The 21,357-nt window shown below is 37.7% G+C and overlaps 1 protein-coding gene across 1 annotated transcript in view; it reads right to left on the reverse strand.

Moving 5' to 3' along the window:
* VCAN (versican) overlaps positions 1-20,480 on the reverse strand; it is a 91,326-nt gene extending 70,846 nt beyond the window's left edge. The window contains exons 1-4 of the mRNA XM_004678428.2: positions 20,411-20,480; positions 13,460-13,837; positions 10,362-10,536; positions 10,148-10,278 (exon numbers count right to left, since the gene is read on the reverse strand). Of these exons, the coding sequence (XP_004678485.1) occupies positions 10,148-10,278; positions 10,362-10,536; positions 13,460-13,837; positions 20,411-20,480 (754 nt within the window). The remainder of the gene's footprint in view (positions 1-10,147; positions 10,279-10,361; positions 10,537-13,459; positions 13,838-20,410) is intronic.
* Positions 20,481-21,357: the final 877 nt, after the last annotated feature.

Raw genomic sequence — 21,357 nt, forward strand, 5'->3', positions numbered from 1 at the left:
AGAAAATGAGCTTCTAAATGCTCACAAAAATAAAACCACTAGTAATGTAGGTGATAAAAATAATTCAGCATAATTATTATTAGCTTTGAAGTTTTGACTTTTAGGGTTTCTCAAAAGAGATTTCTCCTCTCTCTCTCTCTTTCTGTGTGTGTGTGTGTGTGTATCTATATACACAAGATTAAAACAAAGAACAAAGATGCCTAATGCTAACAATCCTCTGAGTCATGATATTATTAAGTTACATACATTTGCTTAGTAGTTAAAAAATACTACTCCATAATATTTTAAGGGCCAGTATTTGTAGATAATTCAAAAGCATGTCGATTCCACTAAGATTTGACCCTTTAACTTGAACTGAAGTTCTGACACCACTGACCAGCAAACCTCAGAGGTTGCCAAGGTTGCTAAGTTACCTTCATTTCAAAACTCAGAACTAGTGTTAGTGACATTTCTAATCTGAAGGGGTAATGAGAAAGGAACCGGGTCATCACTTTTCAAATTTTTCACTTGTGTTAAGCTAAACTAGAGGCAAACTGTGGTTAGGTTTTGATAAATTTAACCTGTAGTTAATTATTAGAGAATTCTGATCTATAGGCAACTAACATTCTTTAAGTTAGTTAAAGTTCCATGAACATTCCACTGTTCGTGGAAAACAAGTCTCATAATCAATAGCATGCTACCATATAAGATGCCCTGTAGGTCATAAGATGCCCTGTAGGTCAATTTGAAGAGTTTAAAGACACAAGAAACCCCACTAAAATTTACACAAATTTTTTTTGTGGTTTCAGGATGTCAGATCTCATTCTTTCCCACTGACAGAGCAGTCAGATTTTAATTAGAGTGAGAAAGTGTTCTAAAAAGTTTCTGGGCGCCTGAATTTTCAAAATGTACTAGAGATTGAACGTGTTATTTGGTTTGACAGGCACAGTACGACTGCAGGTACTCACAGGAGCACCAGTCTAGTTTTGTTTTATCTTTTATTCACATAAAAGACAAGTGGAAAGTAGTCACCGTATTTCCAAAGAAGCTCTTTTGATTCAGAACTTTGGAGACCTGGATATTAAAGCCTTAAAGCAAATAAGTGTCACATGCTTCAAGATATTTCTATTTGTTATGAAAAAAAAAACTATGATGTTAACTGATGACATATAGATAATCCTAAAGATTCGGTTTACAATCTTTTGATTAGTTATCAGAACTAATAAACAAGTTTAGCAAAGTTTCAGGATACAGGATACAAGGTTAATGTCTAAAAGTCAACTGCATTTCTACACTAATTGGAATAAAGTAGACAAATGGCAAAGGATAGAAGTGAACTTTCAGTAGTGAAATTAATGTGGTATATTTATTTTCAATGATATATACATGAAACTTTTATAATGTTTTAAGCAATATTACTTTAAAATAATTATATAGACCCTCCCTGGTGGCACAGTGTGTTAAAGCACAGCACTAAGAAGCTAAAGCCACTTCAGCATGAGTTCGATCCCCGCCTGCCCGGAGCTGACCCACATGGTGCAGCAGACCTCTCCTGACCCTCCCACTGCTCCCCTCAGCAGTGTACTTTGACCATCTGTCCTGCTCCCCACTCTGTCTCTGGTGAATCCTCTCATTGCCCCTGCACCTCTGGCCTGTACCCCAGTTCTGTATGCACAAAAAAATAAATCTTTTAAATAAATAAATAAAATTAACTCAAAACAGATCAAAACAAAAGGAAAACTTAAAACTAATAAAGCTCAGAGAAACCATATGAATATGAGCAACAAGGAAACGTCACTAATATCTCGCATAATTAACATGTAAGAATTTACAGTGGAGAGAAGTCTTAAATCTGTAGAAATATGGGAAAGATCAATAAATATCAGGGCTTAGCTGACACATCAGCATTCACAACTGGGAGAGGCCCTATGACATCATGTTATCGGAGGGAGACCTGTACTTCCTCTCCTCACCTTAATGTAAGAATATGCAGTAAAGAGAAGCTGTGTGGATGTTAAGAATGTAAGAAGACTGTAGTTGACATTCGTCCCTATTAATCATTTTAAAAAATCAAGGTATAGGGCCCTCCTAGGTGGAGCAGCAGGTTAAAAGCACAGCACTAAAAAGCTAAAGCCACTTCAGCATGAGTTTGATTCCCACCCCAGAGGTGACCCACATGGCATGGCAGAACTCTCCTAACCTGCCACTGTTCCCCTCAGCAGTGTACTTCATCAGTCGGCCTGTTCTGTTCCCTACTCTGTCTCTGGTGAATCCTCTCACCGCCCCTGCGTCTCTGGCCTGTATCCCAGTTCTGTATGCATAAATAAATAAATCTTTAAAAAAAAATTTTAAATCAAGGTATAAAGAAATTTTATGATTATAAATACACTTTCTCATTCTACAAGCCTTCCTATGCATATGTGAAGTAACATAAGACTGGAAGTTAAGATTATATGGTATGACCTGGATTCTTCCTCTTCAAAACTCATGGTAAAGACCAAACCTGTAATACCTCAGAACGTGTCTATATTTGAAGATTAGTGATTTAAAGAGAGGATGTGGAAATAAGGGTCTGAAGGAGATCTTTAGCATGGGCCTCTCATTCATTACTACTGGTGTCCTAATTAGTAGTTAAAAGGCACTAGGAATGCAGGCACACATAGGAAAAACCATGTGAAAACACTGTACGATGATCTGTGAGCCAAGGAAAGAGGTCACTAATATTCTTCAAGAAAACCAACCCTTTTGGTCATCTGATTTTGGAAGTCTGACCCTCAGAAATGTGAGCAAATAAATTCCTGTTGTTTAAGCCATGAATAAATAAATTAATTAATTAATAAATTAATTAAATAAATAAATAAATAAAAAGCAAAACTAAATAAACCTTGTAAAATAAGTAAGTCTTCATGACTAGGGATTTGGCAATGTTTTCTTAGCTAGGACACCAAAAGCACAAACAAGCAGAGAGAAGTAAATTGTGCTTCAACAAAGTTAAAATTTCGTGCTTTAATGGATTCTGTCAAGACAGAATAAGTCAATGACAGAACGAGAGAAAATATTTGCAAATAATATATTTTAAAAGGCAATTGAATCTAAAGTATATTATTCTTATAACTCAGTAACAACAACAACAACAAAAAAACAACAAATGACTCAATTAAAAGTGTGCAGTTTCTGAATAGGCATTGGCAGAAGGCCAAAGAACACAAGAAAAGTTGCTCAACACCATTAGTCATTAGGGAAACACAAATCAAAACCATAATGAGATACCACTGCATATGCATTAGGATGGCAATAATGAAAATGTCAGATAAAAACAAGTTGGTGGGCCCTCCCTGGTGGTGCAGTGGATTAAAGCACAGCACTAAGAAACTAAAGCCACTTCAAGCATGAGTTCAATCCTCAACCCAGAGGTGACCCACATGACGAGGCAGACCTTCCTGTCTCGCCTGCTGCTCCCCTCAGCAGTGTACTTCATCAGTAGGCCTGTTCTGCTCCCTGCTCTGTGTCTGGTGAATCCTCTCACCCTCCGCACCTCTGGCCTATACCCCAGTTCTGTGTGTATGAATAAATAAATAAATCATTTTTAAAAAAAGGCAAGAGTTGGCAAGAATGCAAAGGAATTGGGGACGTTAACATATTGCAGGTGAGAATTTGAAATGGAAAATTTAGGAGCAACTTAAAACGCTGAAAATAGTCACCATTAAGCCCACCAGTTCAAGTCATTGTAAACCAATCAGTAATGCAACATTTACTCAAATAAGAATTAGATCATTTTTCAGTGATAGATCAGAGATTTGAGGGAGCTTGGAGAGCATTATGCATCTTTAGGTTCATAAGTCTACCTGTTTCTCTGCTGGGGTACTTTAGCGAGGCCTGGAGATTTTACTGAAGTAGAACAAGAAGGTATGTCCAACCACTTAACCCTGCTGTGCCTCAGTTACCTTGTGTGAAAGCGAGGGTTTTCAGAAATAGCTAAAAAGGTTTTCATGAGGATTGGTTACATAATAATGCAACCATGAAATAAAGTCTGTCCACCCCTAACCAAGCCATCCAGCTACCTCATAGCCAACCTATTGAAGTCACTGTAGAATATAGGGGTGTCATATTCCAGAGATGCTGCCAGTGGATCACTTTCTTCAGTAACTCAGACCATTCAAACACTTCAACAAAAAGCACTACACTCAGGCTCAAGCCCACTACCTATGTATGTTAATGACATTTTGTAAGAAGCCAACGAAATGGTCAAAGATTCTGTGAGTTCTACAGAGACTAAATATGTTCAGCATCCTCAAGCACCATTGGGTGGTTCTGTGATCCAGAATCAATACTTTAGTCACATACTGCACCACAGTCTCCAGGAAGTTTTTGCAGCTGATTTGGGGCTCTTTAATGGAATAAGCCCAGCAAAGACGTACATTACCAATTCTTAAATAATTCCCACAAGTGAAATATTTTGTACATTACCTAACTGGAATTACATTAACTTAAATGTCAGTGAGAGACTCTCCAGAAAGGAAATCATGCAATTTTCTTATTTGATTCCTGATTTTGGCACAATCGAAGTCTCCGAAAAGCTAGAGCTAAACCTTGGTCAAAGATTTGCTTAACGATTTTCAGATCTTTAAATTTTTTAGTTTTCATATGTAAAGGAGCTCAGAAGATAACAACAAAAAAGATTAATTTGACTCTAGTTCAGATACAAAATTACATAGAGGCATTAGGCCAATCACAGAGATGGCACTTATGCAGAAATTTGACAAAAGGAAACAGCTGGAAAACCCACCTGTTATAATTTGTGAATAAGTGCAAAGAAACCAATCCCAGAGAAGAACATTGGTAGGACAGCAAAAAAGGGAAGTTCCTGTAAGGTTCTGGGAAGGAGAAAGGAATTATTTCTAACAGGCACTACAGAACAAAGTGAGAGAAGAAATTCCAAGAAAGAATATTAGTCTCACCCCGATAGATTAAAGGCAAAAAACCAAGTCCTTAAGTAAACTTTATGAGCAAGTAAAACATTGTTTTTCTCCACATATTATAGAAATAGAAGGGTGCTAAAAGCAATTTGTGAGAGACAAACTTTAGAGAAATACTGCATAACCACTAAGTATTTCTTGAGTAACTATTTTGTGTCCATTACTAACTCAGTACTTTGTTGTAATTGGGAGAGGTATCAAAGATGTTTATGAATTGACAGTTTTGTAGAAACAGAACTGATAACTATTTGATGACTATGAAGAAACCAGAGAACAAACTAACACCAAATACATGGAACTAACTCTTCACAAAGTGGAGTTCAGGGGTAGGACAATGCCAGATGAGCAGAATGAGTGAGGAAGCTACAGGATGGGCTTTGAAACTGCAAGATTTCACACACACAGAAGAACAGATGTCAGAAAGATGAGGGTGTGGGTTCTCTGTGAAGACAAAGAGGAACTGCAGACAGGAACCAGCATATGGACAGTTGGAGGAAAGGGCCTGCAGGAGAGGTAATTCTGGACAGTGAGAAGCACCGTTGAAAAGGTCACTCCAGAGCCAGGATTGAGGGGCTTTGAAGCAGAGAGTGCCTGAAGAGAAGGCAAGAGAACGTCCATGTACAACGTCATGGTGGGTAACGACATGGGCATGGTTAGTGTTTAATTGTTTAGATGGTTATAAAACAGGCTCCTTGAAGATTTGTTAAAGGCATGGAACTACTTGTGAGAATTAAAACCAGAGACGAGACACAAAAATGACTCACTAAGCTGGAAATTTGGTATGAAGTTCAGAAGAATGTTCAGGACTAGACATGCAAAACTAGAAATTACCACTTTCATATTTCTTATTTTGTTGTTGTTCTTTTGGTGTATTGTGTCTTGGTCGTCTGTTCTGTCTCACAATTTGCATAGAAGAAAACAAAAATAAATGAGGTAAACTAGTATGAAAATTGGAGTAATGAAAAACTGGGAAGCAAGCGGAATAGTGAGGAAGGCTGAGAAGTAGGTCCTGCAAGAACCCTTACAAGTGTGAAATAAGTGAGCAGACTGGACACCAATAGCTTGAGGTTTAATTAATCAATTACCTTTATATCCAATTCAATTTATGGGGCACTAATTACGTTCCAAATATCTTGGGGATATACATGACCTGTTCTCTCCCAGAGTCCACAATTAAGTAGGAGAGAAGGGGAAGCCAAAATTTGCTGAAGACTGATCACAATTGTGTATTCAAGATTCAAAGATGATAAAGGTGAGAAAGATTAATGAGAACTTGGGAAGGAGATTTGAGAAAAATGACAGAACACATTGTACCCACACCCCCAAATGTGAGGAGGCTGTGTGGAAAGCCAGAGAAGGGAACAGTAGGGTGATAAGTTATCCCAAGTGAAGAAAAAGCCAAGTGTAGTGACATAAAACGCACTATAAAAAAGACTAGAATTGGATGAGGTCCCCAAGGTTATCCATGTCAAAGGAACAAGAAACTCTTGCTCAATCACCTGTCACTTCTGGAGAGAAGACTGCAAGCATTGCCTCATTTTTGAGGAAACAAAGATGGCCAGTTATCAAAGAAAGTAGTCTGACCTCACCTACCACCCTCTCATTTATCAGCAGAGAAAATTAAACTCTATAAAAGGAAACTATTTTCTTAGATGTATCTGCCACCAAAAATAAATCAAATACACTGTCTATTCATTTCACTTAGTTTAAAAGTTTGACCTCTTTAACTGAAATACTTACATCACATTCTATCTTTTCATCACTCTCTTATTTAGGATGTTTTTCTTTGCTATAGATTCATTTAGACACATATACTTCCTACCAAACTGCTAGTTTTTAGCACAGAAATATATTAGCTTAAAAGCACTTGCAGAAATATTTAAATCCCTCACAGGTAAAGTGAGCACATGTATGGGTCCATGGCTTTCTATGGGGAGTCAGACACTAGATAATTCCTGAACATTGCGATTCAAAAAGGTAAAGTTTAGCCAGAGGATAAAATTATTTCAAACAATTTGGGAGGGATAATATAGAAATTCTTATTTTGTCACAGTATTATTTTTAATTATTTGCCTAAGTTCAGGTATTAAATTACTCATCATATTCAAAATACCTTAATATAAAAATCACCTTTCATTGTAAAGTGTCCATTGTAGCTATATTAGAACCAGCACCTTAGAAAAGATTCAGATGACTCTTCCAACTGACACGCACACACACACACACACACAAACACACAGCTTCCCATAGGTAATTATTATACCTATGAATATAGCAATGAACATCGATTATGAGGAACTTTAGCTTATCTCCAAAATACCTTTCATCAATGTGACACTTGAAACACCAGATGTAATTTTATGTAGCCAACTTTCCACAACAATTTTCATAAATTCATAGTTTAGCCAATAGTTATTTATTTCAAAGAGAGGCCATATACTCCAAGAAAGGAGGGGGACACCTATCAAAGATCTCTTTAACTCCTCAGCAGTCCAATTTCAAGCCCAGAGAGAAAATATCAATGGGTGAAGATTTGTTAATTCTTCCAAGGACAACAAATAAAGAGGAAAAAGATTATTTTAAAAAGTGTCATTGTAAACATACTAAGTATGTTTCAGACTTACAAAGATTCTTGTATGAGACAAACGACATGTTACTCTATGGACATAAAGGTCAGCTAGTGTTACCGAATATTTATATAGCTTTTTTATCTTCCTCTTTTTATGTGCTAAAACAAACAAACAAAAAATTCAAATTCTACTGCTTTGATATAAATACCTCAACTAAAATTACACTTTACAAGTTTTCAGTCATCAAATAGGTGGAACATTCATCCCAAATAACTACATGAAACACAGCTGGGTTATATTGGGCCAGAAACCGGGTAAACAAGGCTGCCTCAGAAGACACTGGCATGTGTGGAGGAGAAGTTTTCCGAAAGACTGGTGCCTCCTTCCTATGCACAGGGGTACACTTCTAACAGGTCAATTCTCCTAACACCAGTTATGTGCTCTGGGCTGACTGGAGAGGGAGGAGGCCGATTCTCCCAAGGGTGTAGTTGACTGGGGATCCCTGGCAGGACTCCAACCCCAAGACATGTCAAAGTAGCTCAAACATTCCTGGTAGAGGGGCTGGAATTTCTACAAAAGCAGAAAGTTCTCTGGGCTTGAAAGAATTCTTTTAAAATTAGGAAACATGTAGCCTTAGAAAGTAAGGTTTTGGTAGTTTCATCACGATCAGACAAGAACAGACACACAGAGGGGCTGCTAAACACTCCTTCTGATACTGTGGGTGCATACAGCTGTCTCTCCTTCAGTGAGGCTGACCAGTAATGCTTCCCCAAATCAGAATTGGCTTTGCACCTGACAGTCGCCATTTTCCAATCGTTTTGGTGAAGATAGTTTAGGTGATTAGACTTTATATATATTTCTTCAAAAACTATCTGGTTCAATTCCAAAGTTACTACTATCCAGAAATTTTCATTGCTATCACTGAGATAGTATTCTAAATTAAAACAACAATGGTAAACATGTTCCTTCTTTCTGAATTTAGATACCAGTTTTCATCTCACTGAAATAGTCAAATTTATTTGCTAAAATAGGTCATCCTACCAACTATTTCCTCTTCTGTAAAACAAACAAAAAAATTAAACTTAAATGATGGAATTAATTCCTCTTGCTATCTATCGCTATGTATCTATAGATATATAGATGTAGATAATGAGTGTGTATGTACATTTATATATATACACACATACACATATATATATGTATCAAATATTAGCCATGTATTGGATTTTGTATGTTCTCCTTTTGTCCATATATACAAATTATAATTATTAATATTTCAATCTGAATTTGGAGAATAAAATACATTTATCAGTCTGATATGATAATTATACTAATAAGGTGAAAAAGCTAAGAATGACCCTGAAGTAACCTTCCTATAAGCAGGACTTCCTATTCAAATTAATCAGAGCACAAGGAGAATATAAACTGCTTACTCGCTAGTTGTCAGTCTCAAAGGTTGTGTATTCAATTCATAGAATCACAGAATTGTAATGTTAGGAAAACACCATGGAATTATCTAGTCCATTCTCCTCACTTGACAGGTCAGAAATTTGAGGTCATTCTTTTTATGTATACCCTGCCAAAATTAAAATTATAATTCAACTCAATACTTCTATGAACACATTTAGGTTTTGAAGATGCCTGTTAGTACAACTAAAACCCCTTTTCAAAAGACTCAAAAATTTCTATTCCATGCATCTTATAGTAAATACGAATTGTGTATCCCTTGAATAATGTCACCACTACTGAATTCAAACTTGTCTTTAAGAATCTATAACTTAAGTGAGAAATGACTGTGCTACATGTTTTTTAAATACCTAAAGGACATTGACAGCTAATGCTATATTTAACACATAAATATTGGTTAAGCAAATGACTGTTCTGGATATTAGTGTGGCAAAGTAAATACAAGAAATGAAACATGAAGCTCCTCTGCTGGTTTCCTTTATTTTAATAGTTGTACTTTGTGGTGTTTATCAGCACTTAGATTCATCATGGTTTGTTATCATAGGATTTTTACCTGAAGTCCTCACAAGAATAGATACCACCCTTACAGCATTCTATTCTGAAGGCTCTAAAAGTACACTGGAAATGGTCCAACGGCAGCAAAACTGAAAGGAAACCTACCATTAACTAAAGACATTTTAACCTGCGTAACCACTTACACACTCCTCCTTCTCTTTCCACTTTAATTTAAGCTTATTTCACTACTGAATCATATGGCCATTTTTTTAAAGATTTATTTATTTATGCATACAGAGCTGGGGTACAGGCCAGAGGTGCAGGGGCGGTGAGAGGATTCACCAGAGACAGAGTGGGGAGCAGAAAAGGCTGACTGATACTGCTGAGGGGAGCAGTGGTCGGGTCAGAGAGGTCTGCCCGGGCCATGTGGGTCACCTCCCGGGGCGAGGATCAAACTCATGCTGAAGTAGCTTTTGCTTCTTAGTGCTGTGCTTTAACCCACTGTGCCACCAGGAGGGGCCCCATATGGTCATTTTAACTAAATGTTGCTGCTTGGAACACCTGCTCTCTTCCAGTGTGCCCTCACTCTTTCCCAGATGTTCTTAGTCCTAGTAAAGAGCAGTCTGGGCATCTAAACATCTGAACAATTTGAAATCTTACCATCCAGCTCCTGGTCCACGTAGCAATACACGTCATAAGTTTCGTGAGGAGACCGGTAACCATAGGTCCTGACTCCTTGCTTTCCCATCATATCTCCATAACAGCCTACTCGAGGGTTCCGAATGGGATATCTGGGGAAACAAGGGTTAGTAAGAAACACTTTCTTTTCAATCAGCAATTAATGAAGCAAGGCTGTGGCCCCCACAATCCTCACCTCACGCTCCGATCCGACAGCCAGCCTGCATCACACTGTTCAAATCCATCTTCATAGGCAGCAAAGAGCTGTTCTGGGGTTGCTATGACAGCCCCAACATCTTTACAAGCCTTCTGTGCCGTCTCAAAGGTCAGCGTGTACCTGCTGGTGGATGCCCGGTAGTGAAACACAACCCCTGTGAAGATGGCAGCACAGTTACAAGCATGTTCAAATTCCCACCTTACTAGGCAAAATTTGTCATTGAAGCAATATATTCAATTAACTGCTAACAAACATTTTCATTTTATGTAGCATTGTGCAAAATCATGGTGATTTGAGGAGCCCCAGAAATGTCATTCACTGGATGCCCCAATCTGCTCCATGAGGGAATTTCTTAGCCAGGATTTCTATAAACAATCTAAGAAAAAGACTGGTGGATAGCTGTCCTGATGACAGGCAGCTTTCAGGCTATCTACGAACCGAAGGAAATAGAAATTGATAAGGGGTCAAAAAATTGACTTCTACTACTTCATGATTTGACCAAGGGCCAACACAATAGAAGCTAATGGGATATTTCCTGATTCCGCTGAGCTATTTACTTCCAGAGATGACCCACTAAGATTGAACAGAGAGTGGCCAATGTATGTGTGAGAAAGCTGTTCCAATCTCGAAGTGGCTCTCTAATCACATACAAGCCCTTACTCACATACTGCACCTTAATTTCCTTATTGCTTATGTTAGTCATTTGCTTAATGTGAATGTCAAATTAGTTAAAGGATTTAAAATGCTGGGTAGATTACTAAGTACTATCCAGATGCTTTTAAATATTCATGATTTCACCAACATAACTTACGGTCTCTGCACTAGAAGACAAATAGCTTGACTTTTATCCCAAAGAAGGACTGAAATAGAGTTTTCCAGACTCCCCTGGGTAAAAGCCAGATACCCCAATATTTGCCACTTTGTTATACTTTAGGAATTGCCTAAAGTAGTGGTTCCTGAACTATCTCCAGGGCACAAGCGATGGCCAAAGGGGTGAGGAGCAGATGAAGGGTTGGAGCTTTGGATCTTCTCCTCCCACTTCAACAGTGGCAGCTCTATTTTTAACTGGAGTAAATATGGTGACTCATTTTTACAAGACTGAAATGTGAGAGAAACTGATGTGCTTGAGCCATCACTGGAAAGTAGAAAATAGTGTAATGAGTTATTAAGAAGGAGATTTTATAGACCCAAATCATAAGGCCACTTTTTTGTTGTTAAATGGAATGAGTTATTATTTCTAAGACACCTTCCACTATCATTGTATTTTCTTAGTAATGTCTGGAGTTGACAGCAGTCCACTGCTCAGTCTCACTTCCACACAAGCCTGCCTTCCACAAACCCATTCATAGATTGTCTCTCTCTTTCCAGACAATTATGTCCAACATCATGACAGGGCAACAGGCTAACATGTCATAGATAAGCCATTGTGACAAGTGTCAACACAAAAAGACCTGTGCTCACAACAAGTAGATGCACTCACAACTTGCATCCATTTTTCCATTTCTGATGCTGCAAAGAAACTTTCATCAAATGCCTTTCAGAAAAATTGTGCCGTGATAGAACTGTACTAAAATGATCAGCAAGTTTAAAGAAAAGTGCTATCTGGTATGAGAGGTAACTTATAAAGATCTCTAAAGCTTAAGGAAGAGTTTGAGGACTTTAAATTAATGTCATGCTGTTCAAAGACCCAAATAGACTTCTTGGCAATTAAAAATCTTGCATAATCATTGGAGATTGGCAGGCAGGAGGCACAAAGGAGCTTCCATAATCTGCACTCCTTGTAATCATTTGAAGACGTCATGGGGCTAAGAAGATTAAGTGGACGAATTTCATTGTTTCAGGGGAGCAAAGTGGGAGGGAAATACACTGATAAGTTTTCAGTGATGAAAATGGTAAGAATTTGTTAAACTTGTTTCGGGATTTAAAATAGATATATTCTATACATGTATAGATAGTGTGTATTTAGCACCATATATGCAAAGGTAGATATAGAAGGAGAGCAGGATAGAAATATCAACAGGATAAAATGGTCTCGGCTTAATTAAAACATATGATAAAAAGGCCAGAAGAGCCCAGAGCCCAAGATATTTAGGGGATGCTTGGACAACATAAAAATAGATTTATACAAGGAAGCAACCAATCTAAATGTAAAGGGATGTTCAGGAAGTTAATTTGTTGCATCTGAAATGCAAAGAATGTCCTTTTGGCTAGACAAGAAAGAGTTTTAATAAAACCCTTTGTATATATATCTGAAAGGTAAATATTTTATAGGGAAATGGAGGGTTGTAAGAAACTCTGTTCCATCTTGCCTGGTTATTAGAATTTTGCTTAATAACTTGCCAAAATATCATGCTTCCGAGAACTATGCCATTAAGTGGGCACACAATTAAAGCAATCTTTCTTTGCTTTGTCTCTCTTAACTTAAATTCAGATGACATAGAAACAACCAGTGAAAGGCAGATGAAGCTACAATGCTTCATTGAAAAACAAAATGGGGAATAGTAATGTATCAAGCTTTAAAAAAATATTTCTTGAATTCTTACTTTGAACCAGTTCAAATGTTTGCGGAGTGTTGGCTGTTTTAAGGCACTGTGACATACACCATGGTATTTATTAGGTACTGAGAAGTACCAGTTTCCTCAATGAAAATTAAAATAGAATTTAAAAACAATCTCAAAGAGATGAATTGTTCTGGAAGAATGAAAAAAAGGGGAGAAAATGATTTTGTGCTCGTGCATGGATGTTTGTGTGTAAAAATTGAATGCAAAAATTAAAACAAAAGGCAGATCATCCTTCATAGTTTTGAAAAGCAATCAGCAATAGGTCTCAATAATCATAGTGATTCCTTAACTATACACCGTCTGAAGCTATTCACTGTTTCCAGTACACTCTACTGCTTTGTTTCAATAAAACTGCTGCTGCTCCCAACGTCCCCTTTGCTCCCATCGTCTCATTTTTGGCGGGCAGCATGATGTTCACTAAAAAGGTGGATATTCTCCACCTCTCCAAACCTTGAATAACCACTTGTTTTGTGCATTGCTTTACAGCACTTCTGAATTACAGATTTGGAGCCTTACCATCCACGGCCAGTGACACCGTGTCCTGGGTGTCTTCAATCCCATACATGACGTCACAGCGGTAGAGGCCTGCGTCACTCCCACGTACTTTCACTATAGTGAGCGAGGCGTCCCCCACATTCTCAGGGTGTGTGGGCACCGACACTCTCCCTTGGAAACCCTGCCCAATCTTGATATTCCCATCTTGGGCCACAAGAACAGTAGTCTCCTTTAAATCTTTTCCATTTTTGTCCACTTCCATCTTAGACCACTTGATTCGGAGAGATTCACTGGTGGTGTTAGAACTGGGTGGTAAAGTAGGCAAGGTTGAAAAATGACAAGGTAGGTTCACTTTTCCAGCAAGGAAACCTTTAACAGGTGGACTGTTTTCCGCTTTGACTAGAGGAAAAAAAAAACACCAAATTAAACAGTCATGTAAAACCCAAACTAAGTTTATTAAATACTTGAATGAATAAGAAAACCTTACAGAAGTTCAGTAATATCTTCAGGTATGTCAAATAATTAATGTATCTATATACAGAGACTAGTATACCACTTCAAAAATGTTCAAAAGGCAGGGTTTACTAGTGTTAAATTTTATGTACTCGAGTATGGCATTCATTTTAAAGCATTTATAACAGTCCGTAAGTGAAAGAAGACAAGTATAAGAAAGCAAGCAACATAAGAAAAAAGGAAAAAGGTGGACCAGAATCAACAATGCGAATATGGGAAACCCTCAGACACCAGTGGTGGGCGGGTAAATTGGTGCAGCAACTATGAAAAATAACAGGGAGGTGCCTGAAAATTGAAAACAGAGCTACCATATGACCTAGCAGTTCTTTTCCTGGGCATTTACTCAAAGAACATGAAAACACTAATTCAAAATGATATATGTACACCTATGTTCACCGCAGCACTATTCAAAAGAGCTACATGTTGACACAGCCTATACCCACTGGCAGATGAATGGAGATAGCAGGTGTGATAGGCACACACTGCAATTCGAATGGGCTAGTTTTAACAAATGATGAAATGTTGTCATTTGTGAAAACATGGATGGATCTTGAAGGGACTATGCTAAGTAAAATAAGTCATATGGAGAAAGACATACAGCTTATGATTTAATTCATATGGAAGATAGAGAATCAAGGCAAATGATAAAGCAAAAAAAAGTAAACGCTTAGAATCTGCCAACAGAATGGTGGTTACCAAAGGGGAAGAGATAGTGAGGGGTGTGTGAAAGAGGGCCAAGTACTTGAACGGTGGTGAATGGAAACTGTATCACCAATGGTCAATGGCATGTAGGAGAGCTCTACACGTGTTGGTGTGCAAAGCTGTCCATCTGAAGCTTACACAGTGTTGTAAGCCAACATTACCTCAACACAAACTCAGTAGACAGACGAGACAGTATGACAGGCTGGAGGCAGCCTAAATCATAACAGTAACAGAATAATGAAGAAATGTATGACACCGCCACAGAGTGGGTTATTGTGTAGCCTTTAAAAATATAATTTTTTAAGGGCCCCTGCCATAAATACAACTGACCTTAATTGTGTGAAGAAAAAAATGACAGAAAAAGGAAATATGGTAAATGGTAGGCTGAATAATGAAATTAAGGACTTTTTAAATGTTTCTGCATATTGTTTCTATAGCTACTAAATTCTAAATATCATTTTGATAGGAGTAGTAAAGTAAGAAAGAAAAACAAGTCTTTAAAAAGTAGAAGGGTGTATGCTCTGGGTCGCCTCAGCGTTAAAGGCAGGTCAGATGGCATGGCAAGCAGGTGTGTAGGTGGTCACAGAGGCAATGGGAGTGTGAGGGTGGTCTGGCGCTGCCAGGAGGAATATTTTATCATTGACATTGTTTAGAATGGCTAGTGTCTAGTGCTTATAAAAACTGACTTCTCATTGAGCAGAAAATGCAGGTTTAAAAAACTGGAACAATGTTAGGAAGCAGTTAAAAAGTGAAAATTATGTCCATGGGTCTGAAAAGAAAAAAAGTTTGTTAAGATTAGACCTATATTATATAAGAGGAAATGAAAATAAAACTCAAGAAGGAAATAAAAGGAGATCTGACATATACAATATTCCACAGAATACAAATAAATCTATTAACCAACACAGTACTGTACTTATGATAGAAATAACTAATCTACTTCAAATTTATAATGACCATTGCTATCATGTGTTCATCATTACTAATCTATATAGAGCTGTCTAAAAACAGGACTTAAGACACGTAACAAAATTAAAGAAAAATAAAGTAAAGTGTGCTACTAGCTACATGAAGCTAAATTTTAACATGCTAAGATTATTAGCAACTTGAAATAAAGTAGCAAGAGAATAATTCTAGTTTTAATGGCATGCTTGAATTACAAAATATTCTCTGGGCCTCCCTGGTGGCATAAGTCTTACTTAGCACTATGAAGCTATCACTAGCTACTGTGACATAAGTTCCATCCCCAGCCAGGGAGGTGACCCACATGGCACAGCAGACCTCTTCTGTCTTGCTCACTGCTCCCCTCAGCAGTGTATTTAAGTAGGTCTGTCTGTTCTGTTCCTCACTCTGTCTCTGGTGAATCTTCTCACCTCCCCACACCTCTGGCCTACACCTCAGATCTTGTATGGAAAAATGAATAAATTTTAAAATAAATCAATAGTCTTTCTTAAGGTTTACCTTCAGAGTGAATTCACTCCCATCCCTTATTAATGATTCCCACTGACAGAAAGTACCCCTCAAGTATCAACTGGTTGGTGACAGACTTGGGCCAGAACCATGTTCCTTACACTTAAGCAAAGAATTTCTCATCTTTGGTATTTATTGGATTGACCTCCTGTACCTAAATTAAATCACATAAGAAATCTCAGTTTTAGTCCCTCTTTGAGTTTAGATTCCTTAGATTTCCCCCCACCCTTTTTCCTTAATTTGTTTATGTTAACAATTTGGTGAACTTTTTTTTTCTTTTAAAGATTTATTTATTTGTGCATACAGAACTCTGGGGTACAGGCCAGAGGCACAGGGGTGGTGAGGGGTTCACCAGAGTCAGAGTGGGGAGCGAACAGGCAGACTGACGAAGTACACTGCTGAGGGGAGCAGTGGGCGTGTCAGGAGAGGTCTGCCGTGCCATGTGGATCACCTCCGGGACAGGCAAGGATCGAACTCATGCAGCTTAGCTTCCTAGTGCTGGGCTCTAACCCGCTGTGCCACCAGGAAGGGCCAATTTTGTGAACTTTTAAATAAATCTACACTATGGAGGGGATCCCTGAAAACAATCCTCACCTAGTTCATATTCCTCTAATTTGAACCCCATGAGGGAGGTTCAAATTAGATAACACAAAATCACCTTACATATTTTTCCTACCAACAGGGGTCCTAAGTAGTCTGTGTTCTAAAACCCTAATTTATATTCCCTCCTAAAGATGTGTTTAGATTATTAACTAAGTTACAAATAAAAACACTTTTTTAAATGGAAAATAAATTTATTATTAACCTCAATTATGATGTTAATTATGAGATTGTTTATCTTCTCCTTAAAATGAATTGGAGATATACAACTCTCAATTCCTTAATATTTATTACTAAATTACATATGTGAATAGTTCTTTACATAATTTTAGAAGTGTAGGGGCAGATTTGAGATCAATCCAATCCATCTGAATGGGAGTTTCCTGAAACAGTGAGCATTATTTAATAACTGTGTTTTAATAAAAATATGTATTGAACTAAGTGGTGTCAAAAGACAATATTCCCAAGGGTTATTTATTGTTCTGGATGTTTATAGATATAAGAAAATTAAAAGCTTCAGTTAGAGATAAATAAATAGTCATGCAGAATTCAGTCTTTACAAGATTAACAAAAAGCTGTGTGGTCAAGTCTTTTGTGTATGAAATCTTGAATCTTAATGCATTTTGGTCATAAGAACTAAGTTCACTAAATATAAATATTTTAAGAAAGAAATTTAGTAGTTCAGAAGATGTTTATAGATTACGCATGTTAAAAAGAAAAAAAAGGTCTACCTACAAGAATTTGTCTGAAACTCTGACAATGCAAATAATAAAAAAGAATGTTAGGAAAATGTTTGCTGTTCCCATGCGATGGTTTGTGGTCTAAATGAATCACAATCAAGGACATATCTCTAAATATGAATAATTAATTTTATTTCATTCTCTGTCAGTGCAAGGGTGATATAAATTCCACCTTCATAATATGACCAAATACTTAGACAGAGAGACCTTGGCCAAATATATGATAAAGACTATGGGAATTTCTCAAGTAGGAAATACTTTCTTGTTTATTTACTCCTGACTGTACATAACTCCATTTATTGATATTAGAGGAATATCCAAATAAGTAGGTCAATGCTAGATAACCAATTTCAGACATTGGTAAAGCAAAAAGCTCTCCATACATTAAATAAAGGAAAAAGCAATAGGCAACATTTCACTAATTGATTACCCTGGGAGTGCCTGTGAATAAACAGAGAAAACCTTAAGCTGAAGGTACTTGTGTTGAACTCAATAACCAGTTATCTCTATGTACCCCACTGGGAACTTGCTTAATCTGGGTATTATATTTTTAAATTTTGTCCCTTACATGACAAAAATTTCTTCCGAAATTACCCCAACTGTTGAATATTTTGTTGCATATATGATGGTCATATGATCGACTTACAAAGAACTTGATTCTCGGTGTACATGATGGTTCAGATAATGAACTATGGAGCACCTCCTGACTGCATCACTACATTGTGTCTCAGCTGCTGAATCAACTATCTCTCTACATCTTTGGGTACTTTCATTTCCTCCTCTACCAAATGGGGAGAAGAAAATCATCTCCTTCACCAGAGAAAGTGAGATTAAATAAACGATGTCAAATACTTAGAGCAATGCCAACCATATAGAATTACTCAATGTTCTAGCTATTATTACTATTTAAAGATCCTCTCCAGGGGCTATAACAGTAATATTGTTACAGGGTAAAACAATGTGAACTGTGTTGCCTGTCTGTGGATCCTCACCTATGTGTTTAAAATTCAACTAACTGCAGGCATACACAAAAATGGTCAAATGATGGGCTTATTTACAAAGGAGAAAGGAAAAGGAACAACCCAGGGAGAGATAAAAGTTAACTAGAGCATCCTACCAGTTCTACTGACTTGGAACTCCAATGATACACTGAAAGCTCATCAAGAGCCAAGTGACCAGCCACCAGCCACACAGTCCAGAGAGAGCACATCTAGCATGGCTCCCTTATGTAGCCCCAAAAGTCCCAGAGTGCTTGTTTAGCTCTGTCCTTGGGTCCTCGCAGTTCTCTCTGTGGTATTGCTGGGAGTTGTAGTATCAATAACTGGCTAGCGGGTGGAGTCCACAAAACTCTCAGAGTTCCTTCAGGACATCCTTTCCCCCTATTTTTTCCTCCTTGTCTGTAGGAGTTCTTTCTCTGTTTTCAGCAGAAAATCTAAATTTTGTTTGAGTGAAGGAGTGATTGCCCATCCCTCAAGTTTCTCCCATTATTTTATCTGTACTTCTCTTCCTGTTCCTTCCTACACAAACCAACTTTTTGTTTTTCTATGCCTCTCTTTTTATATCTCTTTCCACTGCATGCTGTTGTCCTTTCCTGTCTGTGACTTTCACCTTTACCTCCTGAAAATGCTGAAGAAAATTACTCTTGAGCATTGAACAGATGGGTGGCACCTAGACTCTGACGCCTGGGTAGGCCATTCATTCTGGAATTCATAAATGTGTGTTTTTTTTTTCATTCCTTCACTAATTCATGCAATAAATGAAATGTTTAAGTGCTCTGAACACATGAGGCCCGTTGCTAGAAAATGAAAGTGCCTTTTTGAAGCCCAAAGTCCACTTGTGGAAAAGAAAAAAGAACATTACCAAGAGAGTTGTATGGGCTGTAATAGCTGTAAACAGCACAGGGTAATGGAGAAAGGGCTTTTTAATCAGCCAGAAAGGGGGAATGGAGGTGAGGAAGGCAAGTCATCTCTGAAGTCAGCTCAACCATGATTCCTCACACCCTCACCGCATCTTATCCAGCCCTTTATTAAGTCTAAATCCTTCACCGCCACTTACCCAGATGACTCCTCTCCAGTTACACTGCACCCTCTCTGTATCTTCTCCTCTCCTCTCTAACTCTGGTGATTTTTCTCTGTGGATAACATGCTTTGTTTCTTCAGATCTCAGGGCCAGACATTGCTGGCTCGCTTCCCTTTACCACTCATATCTTAGTTTAATGTTACTTTCTCAAAGAGGCCTTACCACCTCCCCTACCCAGACCACTCTCTATGATCTCATTCTGCTTTATTTTCATGAATTTTAAGTATCTTGATTTTTTGTTTACTTGTTTGTTGCCTGTCTCATATAACCTGGAGGTTAATTTTCAGGAAATCCACAGTCCAAAAATTGGAAATTAGAACACCGTTATTGTTACAAAGCTAAAAACCAAACAAAAGTAGACAGTGTAGGGCACTTATATATTTGAGCGAGACAGAAAGAAAAGTGGGGAGAAGGTGTATGAGGAGAGGAAAAGGAGGAAAGAAAAAAGAGAAAATAAAAGGGTGGGTAGGGGAGAGAAGCAAGGAGACAAAAACTTGGCTAACAGCTTTCTCGTTATCTTCTTGACCCTTCAAACTCTGGTCTCCAGAACTTTTTATTGTCTCTTTTTTTAAATGAAAGTCTGAGTAGTATAGAAAGTGGAATTTTAAAAGATGCCGTATAGAAGCCATTTTACACAGTCTGAAAGGAATCTTGGAAGCTACCGAAAGCCCCCTGGCTTCTTCAGTGTCCCATTCATTATTTTGTTTTAATTTGTTTATTTGATACTACTGTTTCCAGCCCACTAATATGTTAACTATGAGTGTTCAGGGCCAACTATATCAAAAATTAATTCTTTATTCTAGTGATTCTAGCCCTAGTCCTTATAGTTTATTTCAATTATTACCAAAGAAATCATCTCCACACTCACCGTTTTGCTGCGCATGGGTTGCTATTAAGGTAGAACACATCCACAAGATGCTCTTTATATTTATCAACATCTTGTCCTAGAAATGAATAAAAGTACAAAGTAAATAATAAGCATTCAAGTTGGTGGCAGGTCATAAATCATGTGCTATTTACAAATTGTATATCATGAGTGTCTGAGAAGCAGCACTTCTTGAAACAAAAACAGGAGGGCACTTGTAATGAGTTGTCCCAACACTTTAATTATTCATTTGAATTTCACCCAATCTGCTAGCTACCAAAATAATTCCAGAACTCAGTTTGGAACATAGAACAATGTGGATTTGTGGGGCAACCACAACTGAATAGGCTGCAGGAAGAACAATAAAGACACAGCCTAAGTAAGTAGTGGCTAAGAGCTGGCATAAGTTGGCAAGGGTGACCACAAAGTCTATTTAGAAACAGAAAACTGGTCATGAATGGAGCAAAAGAGGATGGAAAACAACACTGAAAGAAATTTGCACCAAATGTGAGGTGGGCAGGAACCTGTTGATGCTTCATCCATAAGCCCAAAGCAGAAGATAAGGACTTCAGCAGATACTTTAAAGAACAGAGTAGATATATAACAGGGAACTGAAAAAAAGAGTTTGCTATGAATTTTAAAGCATTCCCAATGGCTTTAAGGTCTGAAGGATAGAGAATAAAAAAGAAAAAGAAACACCTGCATGAGTCTAGAGACCTTGCCTCACATAGCAAAAATAGTTCTGCTATTAATACATATATTGTGTGACTTTGGGGAAAACATGTAATAATCTGGGTCTCATAATGGTCCCTTGTAGACTGAATTTCTCTAAAACTATAATTATAAAAAGCATAAGTACCGGGTCCTCCCTGGTGGCGCAGCGGGTTAAAGCACAGTACTAAGAAGCTTAAGCCACTTCCACATGAGTTCGATCCCCATCTGCCCGGGAG

This window comes from Condylura cristata, unplaced genomic scaffold (assembly GCF_000260355.1).
Source record: "Condylura cristata isolate star-nosed mole 26May11 unplaced genomic scaffold, ConCri1.0 scaffold00007, whole genome shotgun sequence".
Lineage (NCBI taxonomy): Eukaryota > Metazoa > Chordata > Mammalia > Eulipotyphla > Talpidae > Condylura > Condylura cristata.